The following is a 26,461-nucleotide window of genomic DNA, read 5'->3' as shown; positions in this document are numbered from 1 at the left end:
AGATTCCCCAAGGGTGTACACTGAAGATGCACCAGTCACCCTTTGGTGTCCTCTGACGGATGGTACCCCCTGCAGATGCTCATGGCATCTGCCTTTTGGTGACACTTCTGAGAGGGAGGTCCTCCCAGGACTGTGGACCCTGGACCACACTGCTCAGCATGAGGCTGGATGGGCCTTCCCCCCATCCCCTATGCCTTGTATTTGTCCAGCATTTCAGTGCCTCAAGTGTGATCCTCACTGGAAACCCACAGCACTCCTGTTGGTAGGTAGGCAAGTGTTATCTGCATTTTATGGACAAGAACCTGAGGACTGGACACCTACATGGTCTTCCCAAGGTCAGTATCTCACGGTAACAGAGGAGGCTACACGCAGGGGGTCAGTTCCCCAGCCAGAGCACTTGACTCTCCAGCGCAATGTCCCTCCACCCTCTGTCCTTAGGAAAGGAGGGAAGAGGAGGTCATGTTGTTGAAGTGGGATTGGCATGCTCTTACATGGTGTTTTGACGAAGATGAATGCCAAGCCCAGGCCTAGAAACTTGCCCCTCCACCCTCCCCGAATCTAATCCAGGGAGATACATGTATGATGGGCAATGGCCTGGAAAGCAGACACTGGTGGCTGGGCCTTGTTCCCAAGTACCTGCTTCCAGCTCAGTGCACTGCATCCTGCTGAGAGCCTTCCCTGAAAATGGCTGGGAATTCTGTCTCATTCCTCAAAACATGAGCTACTACTCCCAGAGGCTTGGTCCTTATCACAGCTGTGAGAACGGGATTCTTGGGGGTGTGGCAGAGAGGGGACAGGAGGGACCCATAGCCTACGTAAGATTTGATGCTCACCCAATGTCTTAATGGAGCTACTTTGCTCTCTGAATCTTGAATGAGTGTCAACTTCTGAAACTATCTTTTACAAATAGGCTTTTGTTTCTCCATATAAAAGCAAAGCAAGTGCATTGTAGAAAAATCAGAAAGAAAAAAACAGAAAATATCAGTAACACCAAATACAGCCACTAAGACTTTGATTTTCTTCTATCATGCTTCTTCACAAACACGTACCCATCACGATATGTGTAAACACTCCATCTGTAATGAGGACACCATATGTGCTGGTGTGTCTGTTTCATTCAATCTCTTGAAAATCTCCCATGTAACTAGAACTTCTTCAAAAATATTTTAAACGGTTGTAGAAAGCTTCCTTGCAAAATTGTGCCATAGTTTAACCATTATATATTGCTGAATATTTAGCAACTGTTTCCATTTTAAGGATTGTGTCCTGCTATAACATCATGGTACAAAAATCTGACTGAATTCCTCCCTATTTCCTTAGGATGGATTTTCTCTAAGTAGAATGAGCAGGTCCAAGGGTTTATTCTTTTTACAGCTCTTCATTATCAAGCTGGTTTCTGGAAAACCAACATTAACGTAGAGTTTCTGACCTCCTCTGAGATCCCCCAGGGGCCCCTTCTTGGTTTTTCATGCCCAAAGTTTTATGCAAACCTGGAGGGCTCTACTGATGAGACAGGGGCCCTCATTGCTGCTTGTCAGGGTTCAATGCCACTCGGCTCCCACAGAGACACACTTAAAGCCGTGCAGCCCCGGGTTTGATGAAGCACAGAAATAATGAGCTCAGTGGGAGGAAAGCAGTCTCTGAAAGACACGTCTCCGTGTGGGGGGTGGGCACTTGGGGGTACTCACTTGATAGGTAGCGATGGTTTCTCTGTCCAAGTTCCGTGTCACAGAGACGCTACCCGTGTTCTCATTGATTCTGAAAATTCCTTTAGGCTCTTGATCCACTCCCTTTCCAGTGAGCCGGAACTTGGACCCTTCCGGTCTGTCACTATCGACTACCTGGTCAGAGAAACAGAGCGACATTTACGGTTCTGGCTGGAAAGCACAGAGAAAGCACGGGGCTAACACACCGCAGTGGCCAGTCCACCAGCCACGGGGGCCAACGCGGAGGCGCTGGGTGAGCTCGACCACAGCCGCATCACCAAAACGAGTGCCATCGGCCTAACACCTTCCATCCTGACGTGCACGTCTCTGCAGGTTTCAGCTGGGAGAGCGTTCCAGCCCTGGGGGGACATTTAGCGATGGATCTGGAGGCAAGCACCTTCATCAACTTCAAGGCTGGACATTTATATTATCTTTAACTCCTAGGAAACAGACTTTTTCCTACAAGTAAGACCAAATAAGCAATGGGAAACACTGGACAGTCCTATACTAGGCAGGCATCAATCAGGATTCTCGGTGTTCACAGGGGTCCAGTCACCAGCAGCATCACCTACACCCTTGCTTCTACCAGGTATTCGATACCAGGCATGGTGCTGGGAAGGCATTTTACATGAATTTTTTTTTTTTTTAAACTCTGACAACAATGCTAGGGGCAGGGAACATTATTATTCACACTTAATGAGTGAAATCAGTGAGACTCAGAGAGATTAGGCAAACTTGTCACAGTTATTAAAGAAACAAGGAGGGTATTCAGAAGCCATCTTCCATGTCTCTAGACGCACAGCTCTGTAGCATTGCTGTGTCTGGATTTACTTCAAGGGAATTCCCTGTTGGTAGTCGGCCTTGATTAGACATTTAAAGAATAAATTGAAAAGGTAAAGATATAGGAAAGCAATGCCAGGCAGACAGAGCAACATAGACAGGCAATAGGCAGGTGAGAGAGCTTAGAAAATTCAGAACGGCTTGAGAAGGGGTGAGGTTGAGAGGTATATTAGGAGCCAAACCATGCTGCTTTGTTTTGATGTCATCTGAAAGTATCCAAAACCATTATTTGCAGAGGTTAGCTCTAAAGTTTTACCAAGTATTCATGTATATGTAATTTTCCATCGCTACCTGTAAACAAATTTGATTATAACATTTTAAAGGTCACAAACAGACATTCAGAACATACAGATAAAAGAAAGCTAATACTGATCTGGCTGCCATCTATTTACAGCTAAACAAGTACCTATTGGGCTGTGGTCAACTGAGCTTGGAGGGTTTGGGTGGCTGAACCAGAAACGTGCCTTCTAGTGGAATGAGGAAGAGGTGTGGTGGTGGGGGCTGGGAGTGCGTTTCCGGGACCACCATGCCTGCAATTCTGATGGCTGCCACCAGGTGGCAGTGGAGCCTAAGGCAGCATGAGCCTTGCGCTAAGGCTCCTCTGCCAGGACTGGAGTAGGAGCGCAGTCCATATGGCAGTACAGGTTTTTCTTTTTTTTTCCCCCCTGATTTAAGATATTCTTTATTAAAATACACTGAGTGTTCTGGTTAAACATCAATTACCTCTGTTTGCATTTTTTAAATTAACAGAAAATATCATCCAAAGCACGACTAAAAATAAGGTATGTGATATCTTCTAATGAAAAGAATTTTCACTGTCACTGCTTGACTAGATTGAATCCAAATGACATTATCCCCACTGCTTGGAAGCTTCACGAGGTCAACAGCCTCAGCATATCGGGCTCGCCACTGGATCCCAGTGCCTGGCAAAGTGCCTGGCATACAGTGGAACCAAGGCCAATATCTGTTTAATGAGGAGCTCAATGATTAGACAAACATATGTCCCCATACTGGCTCAGCCAATGATCAGCCTGTGGCCTTGAACGTCATTCTTTGCCTCTTTGGCTCTTGATTTCCTTATCTGTAAAATGAGGATAATGCCACTTATTTCCTAGGGTTGGATGAGATAGTATGTGCAAAATACACTCCTGGCACATAGAAGGGGCTCAATAAACCAGAGTTAACAATCAGAGTATTAAGATAAGACATGGGTTCGATCCCTGATCTGGGAAGATCCTCTGGAGCAGGAGACGGCAACCCACTCCAGCATTCTCGCCTGGAAAATCCTGTTGATAGAGGAGCCTGACAGGCTACAGTCCATGGGGTCGCAAAGAGCTGGAGACGACTAAGGGACTGAACAACAACAACAAATTATGCTGTTGTTAACAGGTCAAACTGACACCTCCAGGCATAAAACACAACTTAGCTACAATATTAAAAAAAAAAAATCCCTTTCTAAGGGAGCACATTTCCTTTTCAAAAACAAAACTCACAAAAGTCTCTGGTTTCAGGAGAGAAGTGTTCTGAAGGAAGATTTACTGTGGGAATGGACAATTCTGTTTCTTTATCTCATATATTTGCAGCAGTTCCCCTCCCCCTCTTACCACTTTGGCCCAAATACGGATTAGAACCTCTTCCTTCTGCTACCCTACACATGAACTGGTCCTCTCCAAAGACTTCTGTTGGAAAAAAGGCTGGATCTCTTTGCTATCTCCCTTCCAGACTTATTTTAAACACAAAACACTATTGGGAACTCTTAAAAACCTGTTTTCTAGAATGCCAGTAAAGCAAAGTTGGCATTTCTCCAAGTTCCACACTTCCATGAGTTTCAAAGGCACTCCAGGGCTTAGAGAAACCTTGGAGAATAAAGCATGGAAGTGGGTGTCATTCTCCAGGGAAAAGATGGGAGTCTGGGCTCAATTTAGATTTAGGAATTACCCACCAGCTCTCTGGCTTCTTAGTCCCCAGAGAGACCCTGGTCCACTCCAGCCTGAGCTAGAGAGATAGGAGGTATGCAATGGCCACAAAGGAGGCCTCAGCCACACACCAAAGTCAGTCAGGTGGGTTTCCAGATGACCTTTATTATACTAGGTAAACTCCTAAGATTTGTCCAAGTGCTACTGCAGGGCTGTGGTCCCCAAGGCTGTGGACCTTTTCCTGATGTTTAAAGTGATGGAATGTAAGAAATCCAGTGCATTCCTGCCCAGAACAAATCCTGCCATGAGTCTCTGCTCCTGCAGCAGCTGTTAACACCCATTATACCACATAGGAGGGCTTCACAATTAGCTGGTCTTCCCTATTATTCTCTGTAATTCAACACTTCTTTTCACAGTGGGATGTTTTTTCCTTATTCTCTGAGTTGGAATGAAAAAAAAAAGCTAGATATGAGAAAGAACTTGGACCCTGGGTGCCAACTCTCTGAGAAGCGTGTGTAAATAGCACACAGGTCCTGCTGCATACCTGGGCAAAGCCACTTCCACAGCAGCAGTAGGGGTTGCTGGCATGCCAGCTGTGCCGGGAGTGGGGGGCATGGCTCAGAGGGGACCAGAGTCTTCTGCACCCTGCGAGGGGCAGGAAATGCAGGGGCTTGGAGCAGCCAGTGCTGCTTGCTCTGAGTTTCAAAGGGCATCCTCATTGCCTACTTCCTACAGAATGTGGCACATTACAGACAAAGCCAGAGCCCGCTAGGAATCCCATTCCCACATCCGTTCTCTGCTGCAAGGGGCCAATGGTACCAAGTCATATGTGTTTCAAAGATACTCTGTGAATTTAAATACACATTTATGTACTCTAAGACTATATAGCCAGAGAAGGTGATGGCACCCCACTCCAGTACTCTTGCCTGGAAAACCCTATGGACGGAGGAGCCTGGTAGGCTGCAGTCCATGGGGTCGCGAAGAGTCGGAAACGACTGAGTGACTTCACTTTCCCTTTTCCCTTTCATGCATTGGAGAAGGAAATGGCAGCCCACTCCAGTGTTCTTGCCTGGAGACTCCCAGGGACGGGGGAGCCTGGTGGGCTGCCGTCCATGGGGTCGCGCAGGGTTGGACACGACTGAGCGACTCAGCAGCAGCAGCGGCAGCAGACTATATAGCAACTTTGAGTGTTTTTACACTGAGAGGGTCATTTTGCATCAGTTCAGTTCAGTCGCTCAGTTGTGTCCGACTCTTTGCAACCCCGTGGACTGCAGAACGCCAGGCCTTCCTGTCCATCACCAACTCCCGGAGTTTACTCAAATTCACATCCATTGAGTCGGTGATGCCATCCAGCCATCTCACCCTCTGTCATTCCCTTCTCCTCCCACCTTCAATCTTTCCCAGCATCAGGGTCTTTTCCAATGAGTCAGTTCTTCCCATCAGGTGGCCAAAGTATTGGAGTTTCACTTCAGCATCAGTCCTTCCAACGAATATTCAGGACTGGCTTCCTTCAGAATGGACTGGTTGGATCTCCTTGCAATCCAAGGGACTCTCAAGAGTCTTCTCCAGCACCACAGTTTAAAAGCATTAATTCTTTGGCACTCAGCTTTCTTTATAGTCCAACTCTCATATCCATACATGACTACTGGAAAAATAATAGCCTTGACTAGATGGACCTTTGTTGGCAAAGTAATGTCTCTGCTTTTTAATATGTTATCTAGGTTGGTCATAACTTTTCTTCCAAGGAGGAAGTGTCTTTTAATTTCATGGCTGCAATCACCATCTGCAGTGATTTTGGAGCCCCCCAAAATAAAGTCTGACACTGTTTTCACTGTTTCCCCATCTATTTCCCATGAAGTGATGGGACCGAATGTCATGATCTTGGTTTTCTGAATGCTGATAGTATTTTATAACTCTTATATTCAATGTGGTTGGAGGTTATACAAAATATGCAATACTTTATATGTATTATTACATTTGTATGATAAAAATATATTTTATATTTCATAGATAGACACAGACTTTGAGGGGAAGAGTAACTTTGTACTTATAGAAACACTGCCTAGATACCACAGAGCTCCCACACACTTTTCATCAATTTCCTTTAATATTCACATCTTTCATAACCATGGAACTTGGTCACAACTGAGAAATTAACCTTGACATGTGACTATTAACTAACCAACCTCCAGATTTTATGTATTCAGATTTCACCACACCAATTTTTCTCCTCTGTCATTTTTCTGACCCCCAAATCTAACCTGGAACCCTATTACTTTTAGTCAGCGTGTTTGCCTCCCTATGGGTTCAGACATTTCCTGAATTATGCTGACATCAGTTCCCCCCACCATGGAAAATATATTTGATATATCAAAATGCCATAGTCCCCAAATTCTATATATTCTCTTTAAGACCTTCTAGCCCTGGCCCCCTGCCAGTCTCCAGTACCTGTAATTTAACTCAGATCCTCACTAAGGTTTTTGACTGTTTTGTTGTTGGGGCCAAGAATGGTGCATGGTACACAGTAAGCTTTCACTAAATGTTTGCTTTAAGTAAATGTATATTATGTAGTCTCCTAATAGGCCTCTATGTTTCTGATTCTCTCTTTTCCCTTCCTGTCCTAATTGCAATCAGAATGGTCATTGCAAAATGCAAACACAAATATGGCCAAAGCAGTTTCCAGATTAAGACTTTCTTTCGCTGGTTCCCCATCGCTCCCAGGTTAATTACCTCAGGGGCCTCCTTGATGGGCCTCCACCTGCTTCTTCAGTTCTCTCTCTTGCCACCACCAACTGTGAGCCACAGGCCTTCTGAACTTTGCCCATTTTCTCTGGACCTGGGTTGGTCGGACTCCTATCTTTCACCCTGCCTGCTGGAGTCCCTCCTGGTCTTCCTGGACTCAGCGCCACCAGGGAGCGCCCGCTCACTGGAGCTTCTCCTGACCCTCTGCCCCACTCCAAGGAGGCGGCCTCATCTTCTGGTCCGAGCCCTGCTCACCACTGTGGTCTGTTAAGGCACAGAGAGCAGATGGCCCCTTGGTTGGGGGTGGTAATTGTCCCTTGGGCTATTTATTTCTTATTCTTTTAACATTTCCTGGGTTTGGAACATAGAAGATACTTGACTAAAGCTCTAAAAAAAAATACAACTTTGTTTGTATGTTTTTATATGATCATAAAATGCTTCATAAACTCATAAATTAAAATCTGTTGTACTAACTTTTTTGTATGTGTGAAAATGTGGTCACTTGATCTATGTAATATCAGTATCTTCTCATTTCTCTTTGTATAAGCCCTCAGGCAGCGGTAACGCCCAGGAATCATTAAGGGACCTAGGCCACTTCCCCATCCTTATAACCTGCAAAGGGCCAATCTTGGGTGAAGACCCTCTGTCTGAGCAAACACTGTGCTCATGGTGTGAAGCGGCTCCAACACAAATACCCCAGCACCTAGTCACTGTCACAGCCAACTAAATGGATGCTCTAATTCTACCTACTTAGAAAATCAGGAGATACTTATTTTCAGAGGATAGAAGACTCTACATATATAAGCAATATGGTCAAGAGGATAAAAAACTAGAAAATAATCAGACCCCTCGCCCACAAATTTTCAAAGGGAAATGAATCACATGTGAACACTTGGGAGATAGAGTTAATAGGGTAATTTTTTTTTTTCCTTCAGGATACTTTTGACTTCATAAGATGAGCCTACATTACTTGCTATACAGTAAAAAATTAACCCAAAAACAAAACAACTTTTTTTAAACATGTAAGACTAATCACTGGAGCTTGGGGTATATACTAATTTAGAAGATGTTTTCTGCTCCATATTAAGTAGGAAAAAACTCGAGTATGGCCTTTACCTAGAGTTATTAGAAGACATTTGTTTTGTCCAGTAGGTTGGTTCTTTAAGGTGATTTGTAAGCAGCAATTAATTCTCTACTGTGGTGTAGTCCTTGACATGCCTTTGAACTTGAAGATACTTAGCCATTCAGCAATCCAGGCAGCTGTTAGACCCATGCCCTTCTCTCACTCTCACGCTGCTCAACGACTTTCAAACATTAGGTCATAAATCAACAAGGGGAACTAAGGAAAACCCAATGCCAAGAGTTCCAAAATCCCTGGTGGAGAATCACAGAACCCACGCTCTGGCAATCCACCGAGGTAGGATGAGAAGCAGAGACCCACAGCACAGACCAGGGGTTCTTGTACCAGCAGGCTGTGCTCACTACCAAATTCAAATGGCTTATGCCCTCCCAGGGAGGGGGTTAAAGGTATGGGCAGGATGGAACACTCAGGAAGGAAAAACAAACCCCAGTAACACACTATGAGGGGAAATCTGAATCCACTACCCTGACCCTTCATTTATCAGCACTGTCACTGCAGCAGCTTTGATACCCTTCTTTTTTAAGAAAGGATTTAAGATTATGCCTAAACTCAGCTTAATCCACTGAGTTCCATAGGATTCAGTGTTAACTGGAGAGGGGGGTAGGTCAGCTTTATTTTCTGATAGTTACAATTTTTTGGTTACTGTCCATAGCCTATAGAAAAAATTTTAAGGAGAATATTTCTTAATTTATAAGTATTTCCCACATTTTAATTTTTTACTTCTACCTTACGAGAGAATAACCTGGTTTATGAAATTTCTACTCTTGAAGATTTTTTAAAAATGTATTCACAGCCAAGTACAATGTCATCTTTACTTAACAATCTACTGATGCATGGAAAGCATGAATATTCTGCAGCATTATTCATGATACCCAAAAAGTAGAAGGAAACTAAGTGTCCAACAATGAACAAATGGATGAGTAAAATGTGGTACATCCATAAAATGGAATATTATTATTCAAACTTAAAAATGAAGAGAATTCTAACACATGCTATCATATGGATAAAACTTGAAGACATTATGTTAAGTGAAATAATTCAGCCACAAGAGGACAACTATTATATGTATATTTAAATAAACATATTTACAAGCATAACTGGCACAATGCTGCTCTCACTGAGGGAACTCGGTTTATATTTGTTAATATATTCCAAACTGATAGCACCACTCACTCCCCTTGATGGTCTGTTTCTCTGCCATGATTTTTTTAAATTAATTTTTACTGGAGTATTTCCATGACTTTTAATAAGATGGTTCCTTCTTGATTACAATTTCCTCTATTACCTCCCTACCTTCTTTCCTTCTATTCACAATATTTATTGACCATTCACGAGTTCCAGAGTGCTTAAGGGTCATAGTTCAATCATCTATGAAGCTCACATTATGTGCTATGGGAGATTTGCTAGAAGAAGCCACAGCAGATCAGAGAAAGCAGAAGTCATCTTTGGGTCACTGGGTCACTGTGCCTTGTCTGGACCCAAAGTCCATTCACTACCCATCAGTATCACACTTCCACATCTCTTTATCGTCCAAGAGAATAACTGGGATCCTTACATGTCCCCTTCTGAATTTCTGGTTTCTTAGTGCAGACTATGAGTTTCACCCCCCTGCTCATTGGGCCCCGTGACTTTGCCTCTTGTGGTTCTACCAAAAATCAAGGTGTCCCACACTGCCTTCCCTCCAAAATCAAGATGGTCCTGGAACCTCTGGTGAGAAATCTAGATTTGCTATACCTGCTGTCTCTTTATTTATGAATCAGATTCATAGTAGTGGGGAGTAGTCACCAAGGCTGTTCCTAAACAATCTGCTCCTCTTCTGGGCACATAGTCCTCTTCTGGGACTATATTTCTGCAGTCAGCTAAAGGTGACTGTGGCCATAGGACTTGCTTTAGCCAATGAAGTGAGAGTGAAAGTTATCAAAACACCAGTGCACGTGCCCAATTCACAGTAGAGGCCAAACAATACCAAAACGTCAGAGTCTGGAACTGAGAAATGTTTACTGCAGGACTCTGCAAGGAAACAGGTGGCTCGTACCTTAAAAACCCCAAACTGTCTGAAAGCTGTCACCAAAGCCCTTTTATAGGAAAGGTGAGGGAGCAGCATGGTTATTTGTCACAAACATCTTGGTGTCAGATCTTTTGTTTTTTTCTTTTTTAAATTTATTTTTCAGTTAGTGGAAAATCGCTTTACAATGTTGTGTTGGTTTCTGCCATACAACGAGAATCATGGTCAGGTAACAACATTCCTCTAAACTCCCACCAAAACAAATGCTATTCTCTATTCTGATAAGTCCAGGCCAGGTCTCTCAGCACAACTTTCACCCTCGGAGGTCCAGGCCTGGCTGAGAGGAGGGGGTCCCTGCAGGCACTGGTTACCCTGCCCCAAATCATATGCCCAGCACCCAGGCTGGGTCTTCCTGCCAGCGCCCAGACCTGGCTGAAGAGGCACATCTCAGCTGGCAGCTCCCTCAGGGCCAGGTCCCCAGACCTGCTGAGCCAGCATTGCTGAGGGAGCCAGGTGCCCAGGCCCCAGCTGGCCTCAGGCTCCTCACACTGCCCAGTGGGGGCTGGTCCCAGAGATGGCCGCTGCCATTAGGTCACTGAGGCGGGGATGGGGGAGAGGGTGATCACCGCCTCAAGGCCTGGACCCGGCCAGTGGGCAGCCTTGGTGAGGGCTCTGAACCCCCGCAGGACACAGCCCCCAGTCTGTTCCCTGGGTCCCTAACTTACCCGCTGCACGAGGCTGGCATCCGCCTCTCACCTCACTCTTTGTCTGAGGACCACCACTCTGACGACCTTTTACGGAATGTTCCACGAACGGTCGCCCACGGAAGTTGCTGGCTTGGGGGAGGAGCCCATTGCAGCGCCGACCAATGGCTGAGCGACCATTGGTCCTCTTGCAGTAACCATTGGCTGGTAATGGGCTGAGAGGTAAGGGTGCACGCAGCAACAGCGGTGCTAAGGGCTGCGCCAGGCATATTACCACCTCACAGCCTAGCTCACCCTGACTAAAGCTCAGAGTGCTTAGGACAACCGGGTTTGCAGCTCGGAGCTCACTAACCACGTGGACATACAGGGAGTCACATGGTCTCTCTGAGCCTCCTTCCCTTCCTCTGCCAAATGGGGGAAACGATGCTTACTCCCCAAGGGTTATGGTGGATAAGGGCCTGAGAGATATGACAGGCCTAAGTACATAAACGTGCTCAAGAATGTAAGGCTATTGTTCATTTAATGATTATTAAATGGTGGTGGTGATGATGACCATAGCAGAGGCAACTGTTTATCCAACGCTAACACTCCACCACACTCTAGTCTAAGCAACTTACACACATTAATCATTCAATCCTTACAACAGCTCTGTGGGGTAGGTAGTGGTGTTAATCCCCACTTTAAAGAGAAAGAAACCGAGTCACACACACCTCGCCAAAGTCAGCGAGATAATGGCCTTGCATTTGAACCCAAGAGTTGGGAGTCTGTAGCTTTAACCCCCACTCCACACGGCCGACTGGTCAGACTGCCAGGTGGTGTGGGCGGGCACAGGAGCCTCCGAACCTGGCACTGCTGAAGGTGCTCCTGGCCTGGATCCTGCTGACATACCCACCCCTGAAGACCAGGAGCACAGATATTCAACTCAGGTCTCTGCCAAAGGCAGAGACAAAATTAAGGGCTTCCAAGTCTCAATTCCCAGATTTATACTTACCCAAGGGGTCACCTGTTCCCTCTGTACATCAAATTCCTGGCAGGAACATCTTTACCTTCTGACATGCTCAGAGTTTTGTCATAGTAATGGTGCAATTTGGGGGGTTTGCATGCATTCTGCCATCTAAAAGGATAATAAATTAATCATGCCCTTGGGTACTCTTGAAATGCACACTCGTAATCTCTTACTAACTTGCCGAACTTTGCTTCCTGGCCACTGCTCTGCTCCTCTCCCTTCCATCAGCTTAGATTTTTACGGTTCCCAAAGAAATATTAAACCAAATATTTACGCACTCATCTGAACCTCAGTTCAGAGGAAGCAATGTAACAAAATCAGCATTATGAACCTGGAGCTAGTCCCATTTGGAAGTAATAAACAGGAACAATTGAACAATTTCTCCCTGGAAATGTGTGTTGGCTGCCCTTTCACTGAGGATTTCAATGCTTATTCTTATTATTCTTATAATTCAGGGAAAATTTTAATGTTAAGTCTGATGCTTGGAAACACAAGCAGTGTCAAACATAAATATACAATTTCAATCATTTTCAACTGAAAGCCTGATGTTCTATTCGGCTTTGCATGAGCTTCAGTTAGAAGAACCTGTGCAAACCGGGCTTTCAAGTGTCCCATTCTCTGAAGCAGCTACTCTTTCCCGCAATGGGATCACACCTGACTAAAATCTTTCAAGGCCATCCCCCCACACACCATTACTTTCAGGAAAAATTCAGGCTCCCCCAGAAATGCATTCAAGACTGCTTATAGCCTGTTCCCTGCCTTTGTCTTCAGCCTCAAGTGTCACTGTGTCTGCACACACCTCCTCTGCAGCCATTTCCCCAAATTGCCAGGCTTGAAATTACCCATTTCAGCCCTGGGGTTGCCTCTTCTAACCCACAGGCTCCTATACAAAAGCAGAGCCTGGTCAAACACACCATCTCTTTCTCGATCCTGGTGTTGGGTCAAGAAGAGATGGAGTCAGTTGGCTGAGGGCTGTTGGACCCTTAACGTCTTATCAGCTTGAAAGCTGAGTCTACTTTTTGGGGAGACCCAATTGGACCATAAGTGCAGACCTTGACAAAGAAAACAATCCACTTAGGAAATTTAAAAAGAGAGTAATGAATAATTGTGTGTCTGTGAAGCCAGTTCAGACTCACGCATGGTATGTGTTACGATCCTGCATCTGGTAAATGACCCACTTCAGCATGACTTAATCTGATGTCTCAGCCTTAGTCTCCAAATTACACTGGCAGACTGAACTATCACAGTCCCCTTTCCCAGTGGTGGCTGGTGAATGGCTATAATTCACCAGGACCCTACCAAATGGAACTTGTATGACTCATTCCATCATTGTCTCTCAATTCTTTAATTACATTCATCTCTTAGAGAAGACATCCATGACCACCTTATTAAAAAAAAAAAAAAAAAAAGAAAAACAGAGGCTCCTCCCAACATCATCCTCTATAACAATTTTGGTTTTCTTCACAGAATCATCACCTGACACAGTTATCTGTTTGTTATATTTCTTTACCATTAAAATATATGTTCCATGGTATCCGGGGTTACTGTTTGTTGTTGTGAACAGTGCATGGCGTATAACAGACACTTAATTCAGTTCAGTTCAGTTCAGTTCTGTCGCTCAGTTGTGTCCAACTGTTTGCGACCCCATGAATCGCAGCATGCCAGGCCTCCCTGTCCATCACCAACTCCCGGAGTTCACTCAGACTCACATCCATTGAGTCGGTGATGCCATCCAGCCATCTCATCATCCTCTGTTGTCCCCTTCTCCTCCTGCCCCCAATCCCTCCCAGCGTCAGAGTCTTTTCCAGTGAGTCAACTCTTTGCATGAGGTGGCCAAAGTTTCAGCTTTAGCATCATTCCTTCCAAAGAACACCCAGGACTGATCTCCTTTAGAATGGACTGGTTGGATCTTCTTGCAGTCCATGGGACTCTCAACAGTCTTCTCCAACACTTAATTACTTAGTAGTAAATAAAGAAGTTAGTAAAGGGAAGATGAATGAGAGACTATATGGTCAGAGAAAAAAGAAAACTCTAAAAGATCATGAATCATTGAACTTGTATAGCTACCCTGGTCTCAAAATGGCTTATCAGTTTCTGGTTAAGGACCATCTTTGCTCCTGGGCTTGGGTTCTGAGGGGTGCTCTGGTATCCTCCAAATAAAGTCATCTCCTAATTAAATCATTCTAATGAGACATTCGAATTTAAAGATAGAGCAGTGCGCTCTCTAAACACAGGCCCATGGATGTGATGAGATCAACTTAGGTAAACATCTTTCTTCTTATGGAGCTTCCAACTGCATAAAGTATGGATTTTCCAAAGGAAGCCCAACAAGAGAGGATCATACAAGCTGAATCACTGAAGACTCTGGCAAAGCATTGTAGAAGATCACAATCGATGGAAAAATCTTGGTGGGGTTGTGAGACTGGGCTGCAGGCTCCTCTCAAGTCATGATAACAAATCCTCTAAACAGCCATGGGTCAACATAACTGCCCAGTACCTTCCCTGCGGTTGATGACCCCTAAGCAGATGACGCTGTAAAGAGTGTCCATCTGAGGGATACATGTGAGGAAGGGACCCATGAGAAAGTACGTTTCTGAGAGAGAAGCCAGGTGGTCAGTTCTCTAGAAGATGAACAAGGTGGAGCCCCTTAAGTGACTAGAATGTAGGAAGATGGGGTGGGAAGCACAGTTTGGGGCATCATATAAATACCTGCAGAAAAAGAGGCTGGCTTCATTCTGTTGTTTTTGAAAGAGTCAAGATACAGACAGACAGATTTCAGCTCAAAAGAAGGAACATGTCCAGAGTTTAAAGAGCTTATGCTGATGGCATGGACAGCCTGGTGATGGAGAAGGCTGCCACTGGTGTGTCCAAGCTCACACCCCACCTGGTGAATAAGGTAGAGGGTGACCAATATCAGACAGGCTCTGAGGTGCTTTCTTACTTACAGCTGCTGCGATTCCTTGAGTCTGAACCCAGAGCAGCTCTGAGCATGTGTGAATCAGCACTCTGAGGTAGGCAAGAGATGAGGTGCTGTCCAGGGATCTCAGTTTAAACTGAGCTCAGCTACTCTCTAGACAGTGTATTAAAAAACAGAGATATCATTTTACTGACAGAGATCCATATAGTCAAAACTAAGGTTTTCCCAGTAGTCATGTATGGATGTGAGAGTTGGATCACAAAGAAGGTTGAGCACTGAAGAATTAGTGCTTTTGAATTGTGGTGCTGAAGAAGACTCTTGAGAGTTCCTTGGACAACAAGGATATCAAATCAGTCAATCATAAAGGAAATCAACCCTGAATATTCATTGGAAGGACTGATGCTGAAGCTGATACTCTGATACTTTGGCCATCTGATGTGAAGAGCCAACACATTTGAAAAGACCCTGATGCTGGGAAAGATTGAGGGCCGGAGGAGAAGGGGACAATAGAGGATGAGATGGCTAGATAACATCACCAACTCAATGGACGTGAATTTGAGCAAACTCTGGGAGATGGTGGAGGACAGAGGAGTCTGGTTTGCTGCAGTCCATGGGGCTGCAAAGAATCATACATGACTTAGCGACTGAACAACAACAGCCACTCTCTCTCTATCGGGTGGGCAAGGATTCTATTTCACTCCCCGTGCCTCCATTTCTCTGGGTGCTGCATGGAATGTATCATTTTCCCTCTGTGGTTCGATGGTTTAGGAAATGGTTTCTGGCTCTAATATGTCCTTGGGTTTTGACCTTAAGCAAATCTTTTCACCTATCTGTTCCCTCCTAGATAACTGAGGACAAAGGACCCACGCCCCTGATGTTCTGGTGAGTAGAGTACTGTGGCTGCCACACACCAGGCATTCAATCAATGCCAACAATTCTCTTCTGAACACATCTAGACACAACACCATGTCAGTATCAGGATGACTTTTAATAATTATAAATTACTAATTTTAATAATTACATGCATTTTTAAAAACCTTTGAGTTGGTTTCCTAGGTAATAGCTGGCTTCACTTGAGATCTTAAAATGCCAGGTACCACGCTAGAGCTTTATGTGCATTCTGCCAGGAAGTTAACTATTATTTCTATTTTATAGATGGAGAAAGAGAGACTCAGTAAGGTGAAGTCATCTGTCCAACTAGATTACACAGCTGGCGTGGGGACAGGGTGGGATGGGGAGACTTCTGAAACCAGCTGAGCCAAGCCAGAAATCCAGGTGTTGGTCTGACACCAACTCCTAGCTGCTGGGTTCCTCATGGCTCAGCCAGAGGCCTCCACAAGGAGCGAGGCTGGTTGTTCCGACAGGGCTGGCTGGGCCTTTTTTGCAGGGCTCCTGTTCAACAGACCAGCCGGCTCAGACCCCACACCGCGTGGCACAGTGGGTTCTCCCTGTTACAGGGCCCAGGGCCCCAGCCCATATGTGCAGATGCACGTGCTACAAGATGGAAAACGAGTGCCCGCACAGTCCTGGGGCTTTCTGACTTGAAGCCAAACAAATTTACTCAGGCTCATGTGTCAGCTGCCTTAACCCACCTCCCTCCTATCCTAGCTTATCCCACCTTCCAAGTTCCTTAGTTGTTACAAGCTTATCACAAAAGTAAATCAAAATGTTCTCAAGAGGAGAAGAAAAGATAAAAGCAAAAAATGCAACATCCCCAAGAGAGAAATATTTTTTATAGTTCCACAACTCTAGCAATTCTGTCTTAAAAAAAAATCCATTATTTAATTTTAGTACCATGGAGGTGCTAGTGATGAATAATGGCTCCTCTTCTACCTTCTAGTATTTCTAAAATATTAATACTGGTTGGATACCTCTCCTAAGGGGAAGCAGGAGTTGAATCTTTTATAGGCTCCTGAGCCCTATTCACATACTATGCATTTATTCCATTACTACCAATCATATGCTCTGGGCTTTTCAAATTATATCTGCACCAAAGGACGGAGACCACGCAGTAGGTGGAAAGGGCAAAATGTGTTGCTGAATAGTCCCTTTCTCATTATTTTCTTCGTCTAAGCCTTTACTTTTTCATTGTCCATCGAGACACACCTCTTGACTACACTAGCCTTGGGCTGTGAATCATGAACAGAGTCTGCAGCGAGGCATCCGACTTCAGAGCTGCTTCTCCTTACATCAAATGCCCATCAAAGCTAACGGCAGCTCATTTCATCCGTAGCCACAAATTGTCGATGTGAAGCTTTGGACACTGAGCCCCAACCTACTTACTCTTGAGCGGGTCAAGATTTGGTGTCTCTGTGTGTGGCATGCACACATGACGTATGTATGTATGCCTCCCCGATCTTTCTACTTGGGGTCAAAGAGAAGAAGAAGTAAGGAGGTTGTTTCAGAATACACTAAACACGGTACTGTAAATTGCTGTATTAGCAAATGAGCTTTTTTAAAATGAAAAATCAGGTTTGTTTTATTCCTGTTTATAAAACTAACACATGTACAGTAAGAAAAAGTTGGACAGAAAAGCCAAGGTAAAAGGTAAAAACCAAGGCAAAGGAAAAAGAGATATTGGACGATGATATCCCCCTCAATAGTTACAATTATTTTACCATTATAAATTAGTCTTTTAAATGCACACAGTTGTGTAAATATATTTTACTGATTTTTTTTTCGAAATTTTGGGAGAATTATAGATTCACATGCAGTTGCAGGAAATACTCTTTACCCCTTTTTCCCCCAAAGGCACCATTTCATAAAACTGTCGCACAATCGCACAATCAGGATACTGACATCGATGCAACTCAGGGATCTTATCAGAGCTCCATTTTATTTGTGTGTCTGTGTGTTCATTTAGTTCTGTGTCATTTTGTCACATGTGTAGGTACACGTGTCTGTTACCACCATTAAGCTACAGAACTCCATCACCTGGGGATCAAGTTGCGGTTTTATAAACATGCTCACCTCTCTCCCATATATCACTTCTCCCCCATATCCACAGATCCTACAACCACTAACCTGTTCTCTTTTTCCATTAATTCTGTCATTTAGGAAATATCATATAAATGAATTCATACTCAGCATGATTCTCTGGAGATTCTTCCAGTCGTTGTGTATCAGTAATTCGTTAATTTTATCCCTGAGCAGTGTTCCGTGGATCAGTGTATGGACCGTAGTTTAACCATTCGCCTGTTGAAGGATGTCTAGGTGCTTGCAGTTTTGGGCAATTATGAACAAAGCTACTATCAGGTGCTATAAACATATATAGACATGTTTTTACAGGAACCTGAGCATTCATTTCTCTGGGATAACTATCCAGGAGTGCAACCATTGTGTCTTATGGTAACTGCGTGTTTTACAACAAACTGTCAAGCTGGTTTCCAGAGCGGCTGCACTATTTCACATCCCCACCGGCCATGTCTGAATGGTCCAGTTTCTTGCATCCTCACCAGCAATTGTTGTAGTTACTATTTTTTTTAATCCATTCTAGAAGATGTGTACTGACAGCTTATCGTGGCTTTAATTTGTATTTCTCTCATGGATAATGAGGTATAATATCCTCCCATGTGCTTATTTGCCATCTGTATATCCTCTCTGGTGGAAAGTCTGATAATGCTTTTTGCCCATTTTCTAATTATGTTCATTGGGACTTTGCTGTTGAATTTTGAAAGTTCTTTGTATATTCTAGATGCCAATCCTCTGTAAGATATGCAATTTGTAGCTATTTTCTTTTATTTTATAGCTTGTCTTTTCATCCTCTTCAAAGAACCTTTCATAGGCCAGAAGTTTAATATTTTGATAACTGCAATCACATAAAACTAACCAAAACTAACCATGTTCACATGGACCACAGCTTTGTCTAACTCAATGAATCCATGAGCCATGCCATGTAGGGCCACCCAAGACAGAAGGGATATGGTGGAGGGTTCTGACAAAACGTGGTCCACTGGAGAAGGGAATGGCAAACCATTTCAGTATTCTTGCCTTGAGAACCCATGAACAATATGAAAAGGTGAAAAGATAGGACACTAAAAGAGGAACTCCCCAGCTCAGTAGGTGTCCAATATGCTACTGGAGAAGAGTGGAGAAATAACTCCAGAAAGAATGAAAACATGGAGCTAAAGCAAAATAATGCCCAGTTGTGGATGAGACTGGTGATGGAAGCAAAATACAATGCTGTAAAAAGCAATATTGCATAGGAACCTGGAATGTTAGTTCCATGAATCAAAGCAAGTTGGAAGTGATCAAACAGGAGATGGTAAGAGTGAACATCGACATTTTAGGAATCAGTGAACTAAAATGGACTGGAATGGGTGAACTTAATTCAGATGACCAGTATATCTATGACTGTGGGCAAGAATCCTTTAGAAGAAATGGAGTAGCCATCATAGTCAACAAAAGAGTCCGAAATGCAGTACTTGGATGCAATCTCAAAAATGACAGAATGATCTCTGTTCGTTATCAAAGGAAACCATTCAATATCACAGTAATCCAAGTCTATGCCCTGACCAATAATGCTGTAGAAGCTGAACTTCTATGAAGCTGAATGGTTCTATGAAGACCTACAAGACCTTCTAGAACTAACACCCAAAAAAGATGTCCTTTTCATTATAGAGGACTGGAATGCAAATGGAAGTCAAGAAATAACTGGAGTAATGGGCAAATATGGCCGTAGAGTACAAAATGAAGCAGGGCAAAGGTTAACAGAGTTTTGCCAAGAGAATACACTGGTCATAGCAAACACCCTCTTCTGACACAAGAGAAGACTCTACACATGGACATCACCAGATGGTCAACACTGAAATCAGATTGATTATATTCTTTGCAGCCAAAGATGGAAAAGCTCTATACAGTCAGCATAAACAAGACCAGGAGCTGACTGTGGCTCAGATAATGAACTCCTTATTGAAAATTTCAGCCTTAAGTTGAAGAAAGCATGGAAAACCACTAGACCATTCAGGTTTGACCTAAATCAAATCCCTTATGATTATACAGTGTAAGTGACAAATAGATTCAAGGGATTAGATCTGATAGAAAGAGTGCCTGAAGAACTATGGATGGAGGTTTGTGACATTGTATGAGAGGCAGTGATCAAGACCATCCCCAAGAAAAAGAAATGCAAAAAGGCAAAATGGTTGTCTGAGGAGGACTTACAGCTATGAAAAGAAGAGAAGTGAAAGGCAAAGGAAAAAACGAAAGATATACTCATTTGAATGCAGAGTTCCAAAGAATAGCAAGGAGAGATAAGAAGGCCTTCCTCAGTGATCAGTGCAAAGAAACAGAGGAAAACAACAGAATGGTATGGACCTAACAGAAGCAGAAGATATTAAGAAGAGGTGGCAAGAATACACAGAAGACTATAACTATGACTGTATAAATCACAACAAACTGGAAAATTCTTCAAGACATGGGAATACCAGACCACCTGACCTGCCTCCTGAGGAATCTGTATGCAGGTCAAGAAGTAACAGTTAGAACTGGACATGGAACAACAGACTGGTTCCAAATAGGAAAAGGACTGGTTCCAAATACACAAGGCTGTATATTGTCACCCTGCTTATTTAACTTATACGCAGAGTACATCATGTGAAATGCCAGGCTGGATGAAGTACAAGCTGGAATCAAGATTGCTGGGAGAAATATTAATCACCTCAGATATGCAGATGACACCACCCTTATGTGAAGATGAACCAAAGAGTCTCTTGATGAAAGTGAAAGAGGAAAGTGAAAAAGTTGACTTAAAACTACACATTCAGAAAAATAAGATCATGGCATCTAGTCCAAGCACTTCATGGCAAGTAGATGGGGAAATAATGGAAACAGTGACAGACTTTATTTTGGGGGGGGCTCCAAAATCACTGTAGATGAAATTTAAAAGATGCTTGCTCCTTGGAAGAAAAGCCAACCTGGACAGCATATGAAAAAGCAGCGACATTACTTTATCAACAAAGGTCCGTCTAGTCAAAGCTATGGTTTTTCCAGTGGTCATGTATGGATGTGAGAGTTGGACTATAAAGAAAGCTGACTGCTGAATAATTGATGCTTTTGAACTGTGGTGTTAGAAAAGACTCTTGAGAGTCCCTTGGACAGCTAGGAGATCCAAACAGTCCATCCTAAAGGAGATCAGTCCTGAATATTCATTGGAAGGACTGATGCTGAAGTGAAACTCCAATACTTTGGCCACCTGGTGGGAAGAACTGACTCACTGGAAAAGCCCCTGATGCCAGGAAAGACTGAAGGTGGGAGGAGAAGGGGATGACAGAGGATGAGTTAGTTGGATGGCACACTGACTTAGTAGACATGAGTTTGAGTGAACTCCGGGAGTTGGTGATGGACAGGGAGGCCTGGTGTGTTGCAGTCCATGGGGTTGCAAAGAGTCGGACACGACTGAGTGACTGAACTGAAACTGAAAGGTTATGTTTGCCAAATTTTACTTTTAAGAATCTTGTCCTTTGTGTCAAGTCTAAGAACTTTTTGCCTGCCCTTCAATCCACAAGGTTTCCTCCCATTTTTTTTTTTCTTGAAGATTTAAAGCCTTACATTTTAACATTTACATCCATACTCTCTTCTGAGCTTACTTTTGTGTTAGGCATGAGGCTTAAACTGAAATTCACCTTCTGCCTACAAATGTCCACTGGCCTCAGCACCCTGTGCTGGAGGAGCTAACTCTCCTCCACTGAGCCGCTTCTGCGTCTCTATTAAGAATCAGCCGGCCATATCTGACACTCTCTTTCCTGGTTCTCTATTCTGTTCCACCAATCTATGTGTCTTTTTCCCTGCTTTACCGTCTTGTCTTGATTACTGTGGCTACACTCTTAACATCGGGGTGATTGAGTAAGAGAGTGATTCCTCCCACTTTACTTGTCTTTTCCAAGACTGTTCAGTTCTCCTAAACAATCTCTAAAAGCGGCCTGTGCCTCTCCACATCAATTTTAGAATGAGCTTGTTTATGCCTAGAGAAAAGCTTGCTGGGATTCTTTAAAAATAAGAATTGCATTAAGGCATAAACAGATCTTTATATTTTTAACATATGATATCATGAGCATTTTCCCTCTTATTATAACTCCTTTTTATGCATCCACATTTAACAACCATTTCGGTAATAAGGGGCATTTGATTCTTTTCAATTATGATTACTGTGAACGAAGCTACCAAGAACTATCTTGCAAAAGAAGAAATTCTCTGCATTTTGGAGTATTTCCCTAGGTTAGATTCCCAGAAGTGGCCTTACTCACACAAAGAGGAAGAACACTCTTACAGTTACTTCTATTTGGCTGTTCTCTCACATATGTTTCCCTATATGTGAAAACATTATCATTAGCTTTAAAATTTCATTTTGTTATGAGTTTGAATGTCACGGTAGGAAAGATATCCATCAATGAAGAAAAGGTACATTGTAGGAATGGTGAATGACAGTCATCCCTGCCAGAGGATGCTGATTGTAATACCACCTGGCTCAACTCTTCAATGTGGTGCCAAACACACCTGCTCTCAGGTAATCCTCCCAACTATCCAGAGAAGGCAGGTAAGGAAAATCAATTCCTGTTTCACCTACTTTAGGACAATGATTTGTTACTAAAATGTTTTTAAAGTCTCTTTTCATCCTGAAGAAGAAAGATTTAGTTAAGTCATTTTCTTTTTACCCATGAAAAGAGACAGGGACAAATGGACCAGCCTCATTTATCTCCTTATTGTTTTGGCTGTGAAAATGGCTATTATCGGAGATGGCCCTGAATGGGAGGTGAGAAATACCGGCCCGGCGCTGTAATCAATGACAACTTGGGAGGGCTGACACGGTTCCATTTATGTTTCTACCCTTCCTAATCGGGTTTTCTCCTTTTTCTCTAATGGAAGCAGAGGTTCCGTGGAGTGATAGAAAAACAACATGCTTTCTTTTCATGCAGTCACTTTGCTTTTAAAACTGTGTTGGACCTGCATTGCTAACAGCAAGCATGATCAGCCTTGCATTGTCAGTCTTAAAAGCCCAAGTTTTCCTTCTGAGGACTTAGAACAGGGGTGACCCCCGGGCCATGTCAGGGTGCACTTAAATCCCTGTATCCTACCTGGCTGCAGCAGAAGAAAGCCCAAGGCCACCCATGGGCCACACCAACATAGCACTGTGAAAAACCTGTCTTCATACATGCAAATGTTGGGATCAGATGTTCTTGAAGATTGTAAGGTGGAGAATCCCTCAAACCATAAATACCGGAAATGCACAGAAAAAACTACTTGTGTGAAAGGCAGCTTTCTAATGGAAACATTCAATGCTCCCTCCCCATTGTGGGGGGAGGGGGCAAGGAGTGGAGAAGTTGGTATTAGTAAAGTGCCTGCTTTGGGACACACACCTTAGCAGGGGCTTATCTTAGGTATGAATTTTCATATTCTAAAGAGGCATTGTTAGTCCCATTTCATAGAGGACACAGTGGAACTAAAAACCTGGAGTGAATTTTCTAAGAAAAGCTGTCAAACAAAGTGAGGCTGGTCTGATGCCAGGTTGAGTTCTTTCCCTACCACTCCTTGGTGAAGATGTGGAAAGAGCCAGAAAAGCAGCCAGTGGTTTGAGTTAGAAGAGCAGCTAGAACAGTAAGAAATCAGTGAAGTGACACGGGGGCCTTCAAGTCCTCTGCTTTTGAACATCACTCTAGCACAAATGAACGGATTTAGAGGCTGTAGGAAAGGGTCTCAGGGAGACTTGCTGGCTCCCAATGGGGATAAGTTTCCTACCGTCCATCCTGCAGAGAACCAGAGCCTTCTCTCAAAGAACAGCACCCCCACCCCCAGCAGAGAAGAGGACACACAAACCATCTCTGTAGTGGGATCAGGGTGCATAACCAGCATGCAGAGCTGGGGTTCAAGTCCTTGCTTAGCCACTTAACTGTGTGCATGTCAGAGAACGTGCTGCAAAATCTTTCTAAGCCACAGCTCTCCCCCATTGAAAATTGGGGATAATCCCCACCTGGGGGATTTGCTCCAGAGATAAGAATGAGATAATGCAGGAAAAGAGCTGGCACCTAGAGTGGCTCAACATGGCTGAGCAGGGTAGCTGCCATCTATGCTGCTGCCTTTCCTCAAGCATAGCTTCCACAGCTGCCTGCTGGCTGAGGGCTGAGGACGCTCCAGTTCACAGTGCTGCCCACCAGGGCAGAGCACGTGCACTCACTAGGTGACCCAGGTGGCTAGCTATGTGCCCTCTGACACATACACTCCTATGGATAGCCCTGTTTTGGCCAAATCTCCTTCCACAAAGCCCAAGGACACGGCTCCATTCTCCCCTTAAGGGAAGTGGTTTCTGTGTTCTTTGTGAAGACACGTGCACCGTTTAAACTGCACGGAAAATCAGACCTGTGTCTTTCAGATGGGGGCTTCCTCTGTGATTGAAGCAAGTCTCTTCTTGTCCACTCACTGGGCACCTGTCAGGGCAACCGTGCACGGTGTACACATTTGGTGCCACCCAGGAACAGAAATTCCAGCAGTCTCCTGGAATTTACTGCCTTGGGAGGGCTCAAGTGGCACAGCAAATATCCACTGAGGAAGGCATCTCAAGCTTGCTGCAAAATGTGGCAATCGGGAGCAGCCAAATGCAGTCCTGTCCCTGCGATTAACCAGGGACACTAGGGTCCTGCCAGGGCCCCGCCTACATTTCTTCTTTGGATTTGGTTCGGGGGAAATAACTTCTCTGAGATGTGTTCTGTATGTGTCAGAGGGCACGTAGCTAGCCACCTGGGTCACCTAGTGAGTGCATGTGATCTGCCTTAATGGGCGGTGCTGTGCTCTTTGTGTGGAGAGAGGGTTGGAAATCACACAAAGCATCATATGCAAGATTTTGTCCTGTGACGATAGCCAGAAATGCCAAAAAGACACTGGGATCATTTTGAGCAATTCTTCCAAAAGCCACAACTCCAAACAGCTTGAGGAAGAACACCCCACATTCCCTGTTTTCCTCCCATTCTCCTCGGAGTTGAGCCCACTAACCGGCCCCGGGCATGTAACTGGTTCTGAGTACTTCCCCATCAGGTACTGGGGGCATGTAGGGGAGGAACACTGTGGGCACAGAAGCAGCCAGCCCTGCATATACAAAGTGTTTCCCAGGGCTCAGGAGCACAAAGGAGGGTTGTCACCCGGCATGTCACACAGCATAATAGTGAACAAGGCGGTGTGCTGATTGGTGTCAGGCTCAAGGCTTTAGGTGGCTTTACCATCGCATTTGACTATCACTTTAATCCTGTATGCTTTTCTCTTTCCTTCATCAAATAAACTCCACGAGGTCAGTGGTTTTATTACCCATATTTTACAGAATGGGAAATTTATCCCAATTTTATAGAGCAGGAAACTGAGGCTCAAGATAGTTAAGAATTTTGACCAAGTTCCTATCAGCAGTAGCCTAGATGAAACACCTATGATTTATTACATGCTTATATCCCAGCCACTTCCCTGGTGGCTCAGACAGTAAAGTGTCTGCTTGCAATGAGGGAGACCCGGGTTCAATCCCTGGGTTGGAAGATCCCCTATAGAAGGAAATGGCAACCCACTCTGATACTCTTGCCTGGAAAATCCCATGGACTGGGGAGCCTGGCAGGCTGCAGTCCATGGGGTCGCAAAGAGTCGGTCACAACTGAGCGACTTCATTTTTCACCTTCTTATGTCCCAGCAGGGCTAAATACTTAAAATGTGCTACCTCATATGACCCTCCCCAAAACTTGATCAACTAGAGTCATTATCTCCATCTTACAGGCCAAGAAAACTAAGGTTTAGGTTAAGAAAATTTCCCTGAGGTTCAGTTAAGCCTTTCTACCCACTGACTTTTTGCTCTGAATCACTATATTAACCAATCAGATCAATAATCTGCAACGAGATTAACCAAATAAGGATAGTCCTACCCCAAACCTACCCTTGAGGTCACCAACTAGAGAAGACTGAGAAATGGTCAGGGCAGCTGTTTCAGCAAGCTTAGTGATTATGTGGTAACAAGAGGGGATCCAATCAATTGCTCAGCAATTAGCCATTATGAGAAGATGGGGAAAAAAATCCAATTGACTCTTTGGTAGAGCAGGAAGTGTTTTAAATGTCACCACAGTGAGAGAAATATTTGAAGATTTGTCTTCATAATGGTTAACTAATTGCAATCTTCAAATTTTATTGCCTTGGAAAAATAACTCAATTCAAGAGACAGAGTATTAACACTTGAGGCTATTTCCTCCTTTGTCTTAGTTAGCATCAAAGGGAGGCACGTGGGTGGATCAAATCCCTATAATCTAAGGAGAGCCCTCTCCCAGTGACAGCCCCCTTGAGGCAGCGTCAATGTACTATCCATTATTTTATCGTCTGTATGAACTTATTTAGCACTGTGTGGGGACATATGGGATGTACTCAAAACACGTTGGCTAAATTGAATTTGAATTGCAAAGGAATGTTGGGGTCTGTCCCCCAACGCGGTGTTCCCTTCAAGTGAAACACTAGAGATGTACATGCATCATGAAT

The 26,461-nt window shown here is 44.1% G+C and overlaps 1 protein-coding gene across 2 annotated transcripts in view; it reads right to left on the bottom strand.

Moving 5' to 3' along the window:
- Positions 1-26,461, bottom strand: part of CDH13 (cadherin 13) — a 1,049,904-nt gene that overhangs the window by 489,705 nt on the left and 533,738 nt on the right. For both annotated transcript variants that reach the window (XM_013970937.2, XM_005691833.2), the window contains exon 5: positions 1,689-1,841. In XM_013970937.2, coding sequence (XP_013826391.2) covers positions 1,689-1,841 — 153 coding nt within the window. The remainder of the gene's footprint in view (positions 1-1,688; positions 1,842-26,461) is intronic.

Source organism: Capra hircus, chromosome 18 (genome assembly GCF_001704415.2).
Source record: "Capra hircus breed San Clemente chromosome 18, ASM170441v1, whole genome shotgun sequence".
Classification (NCBI taxonomy): Eukaryota; Metazoa; Chordata; class Mammalia; order Artiodactyla; family Bovidae; genus Capra; species Capra hircus.
Note: the sequence above shows the minus strand (reverse complement) of the source record. Positions and strands in the feature narration are given on the sequence as shown.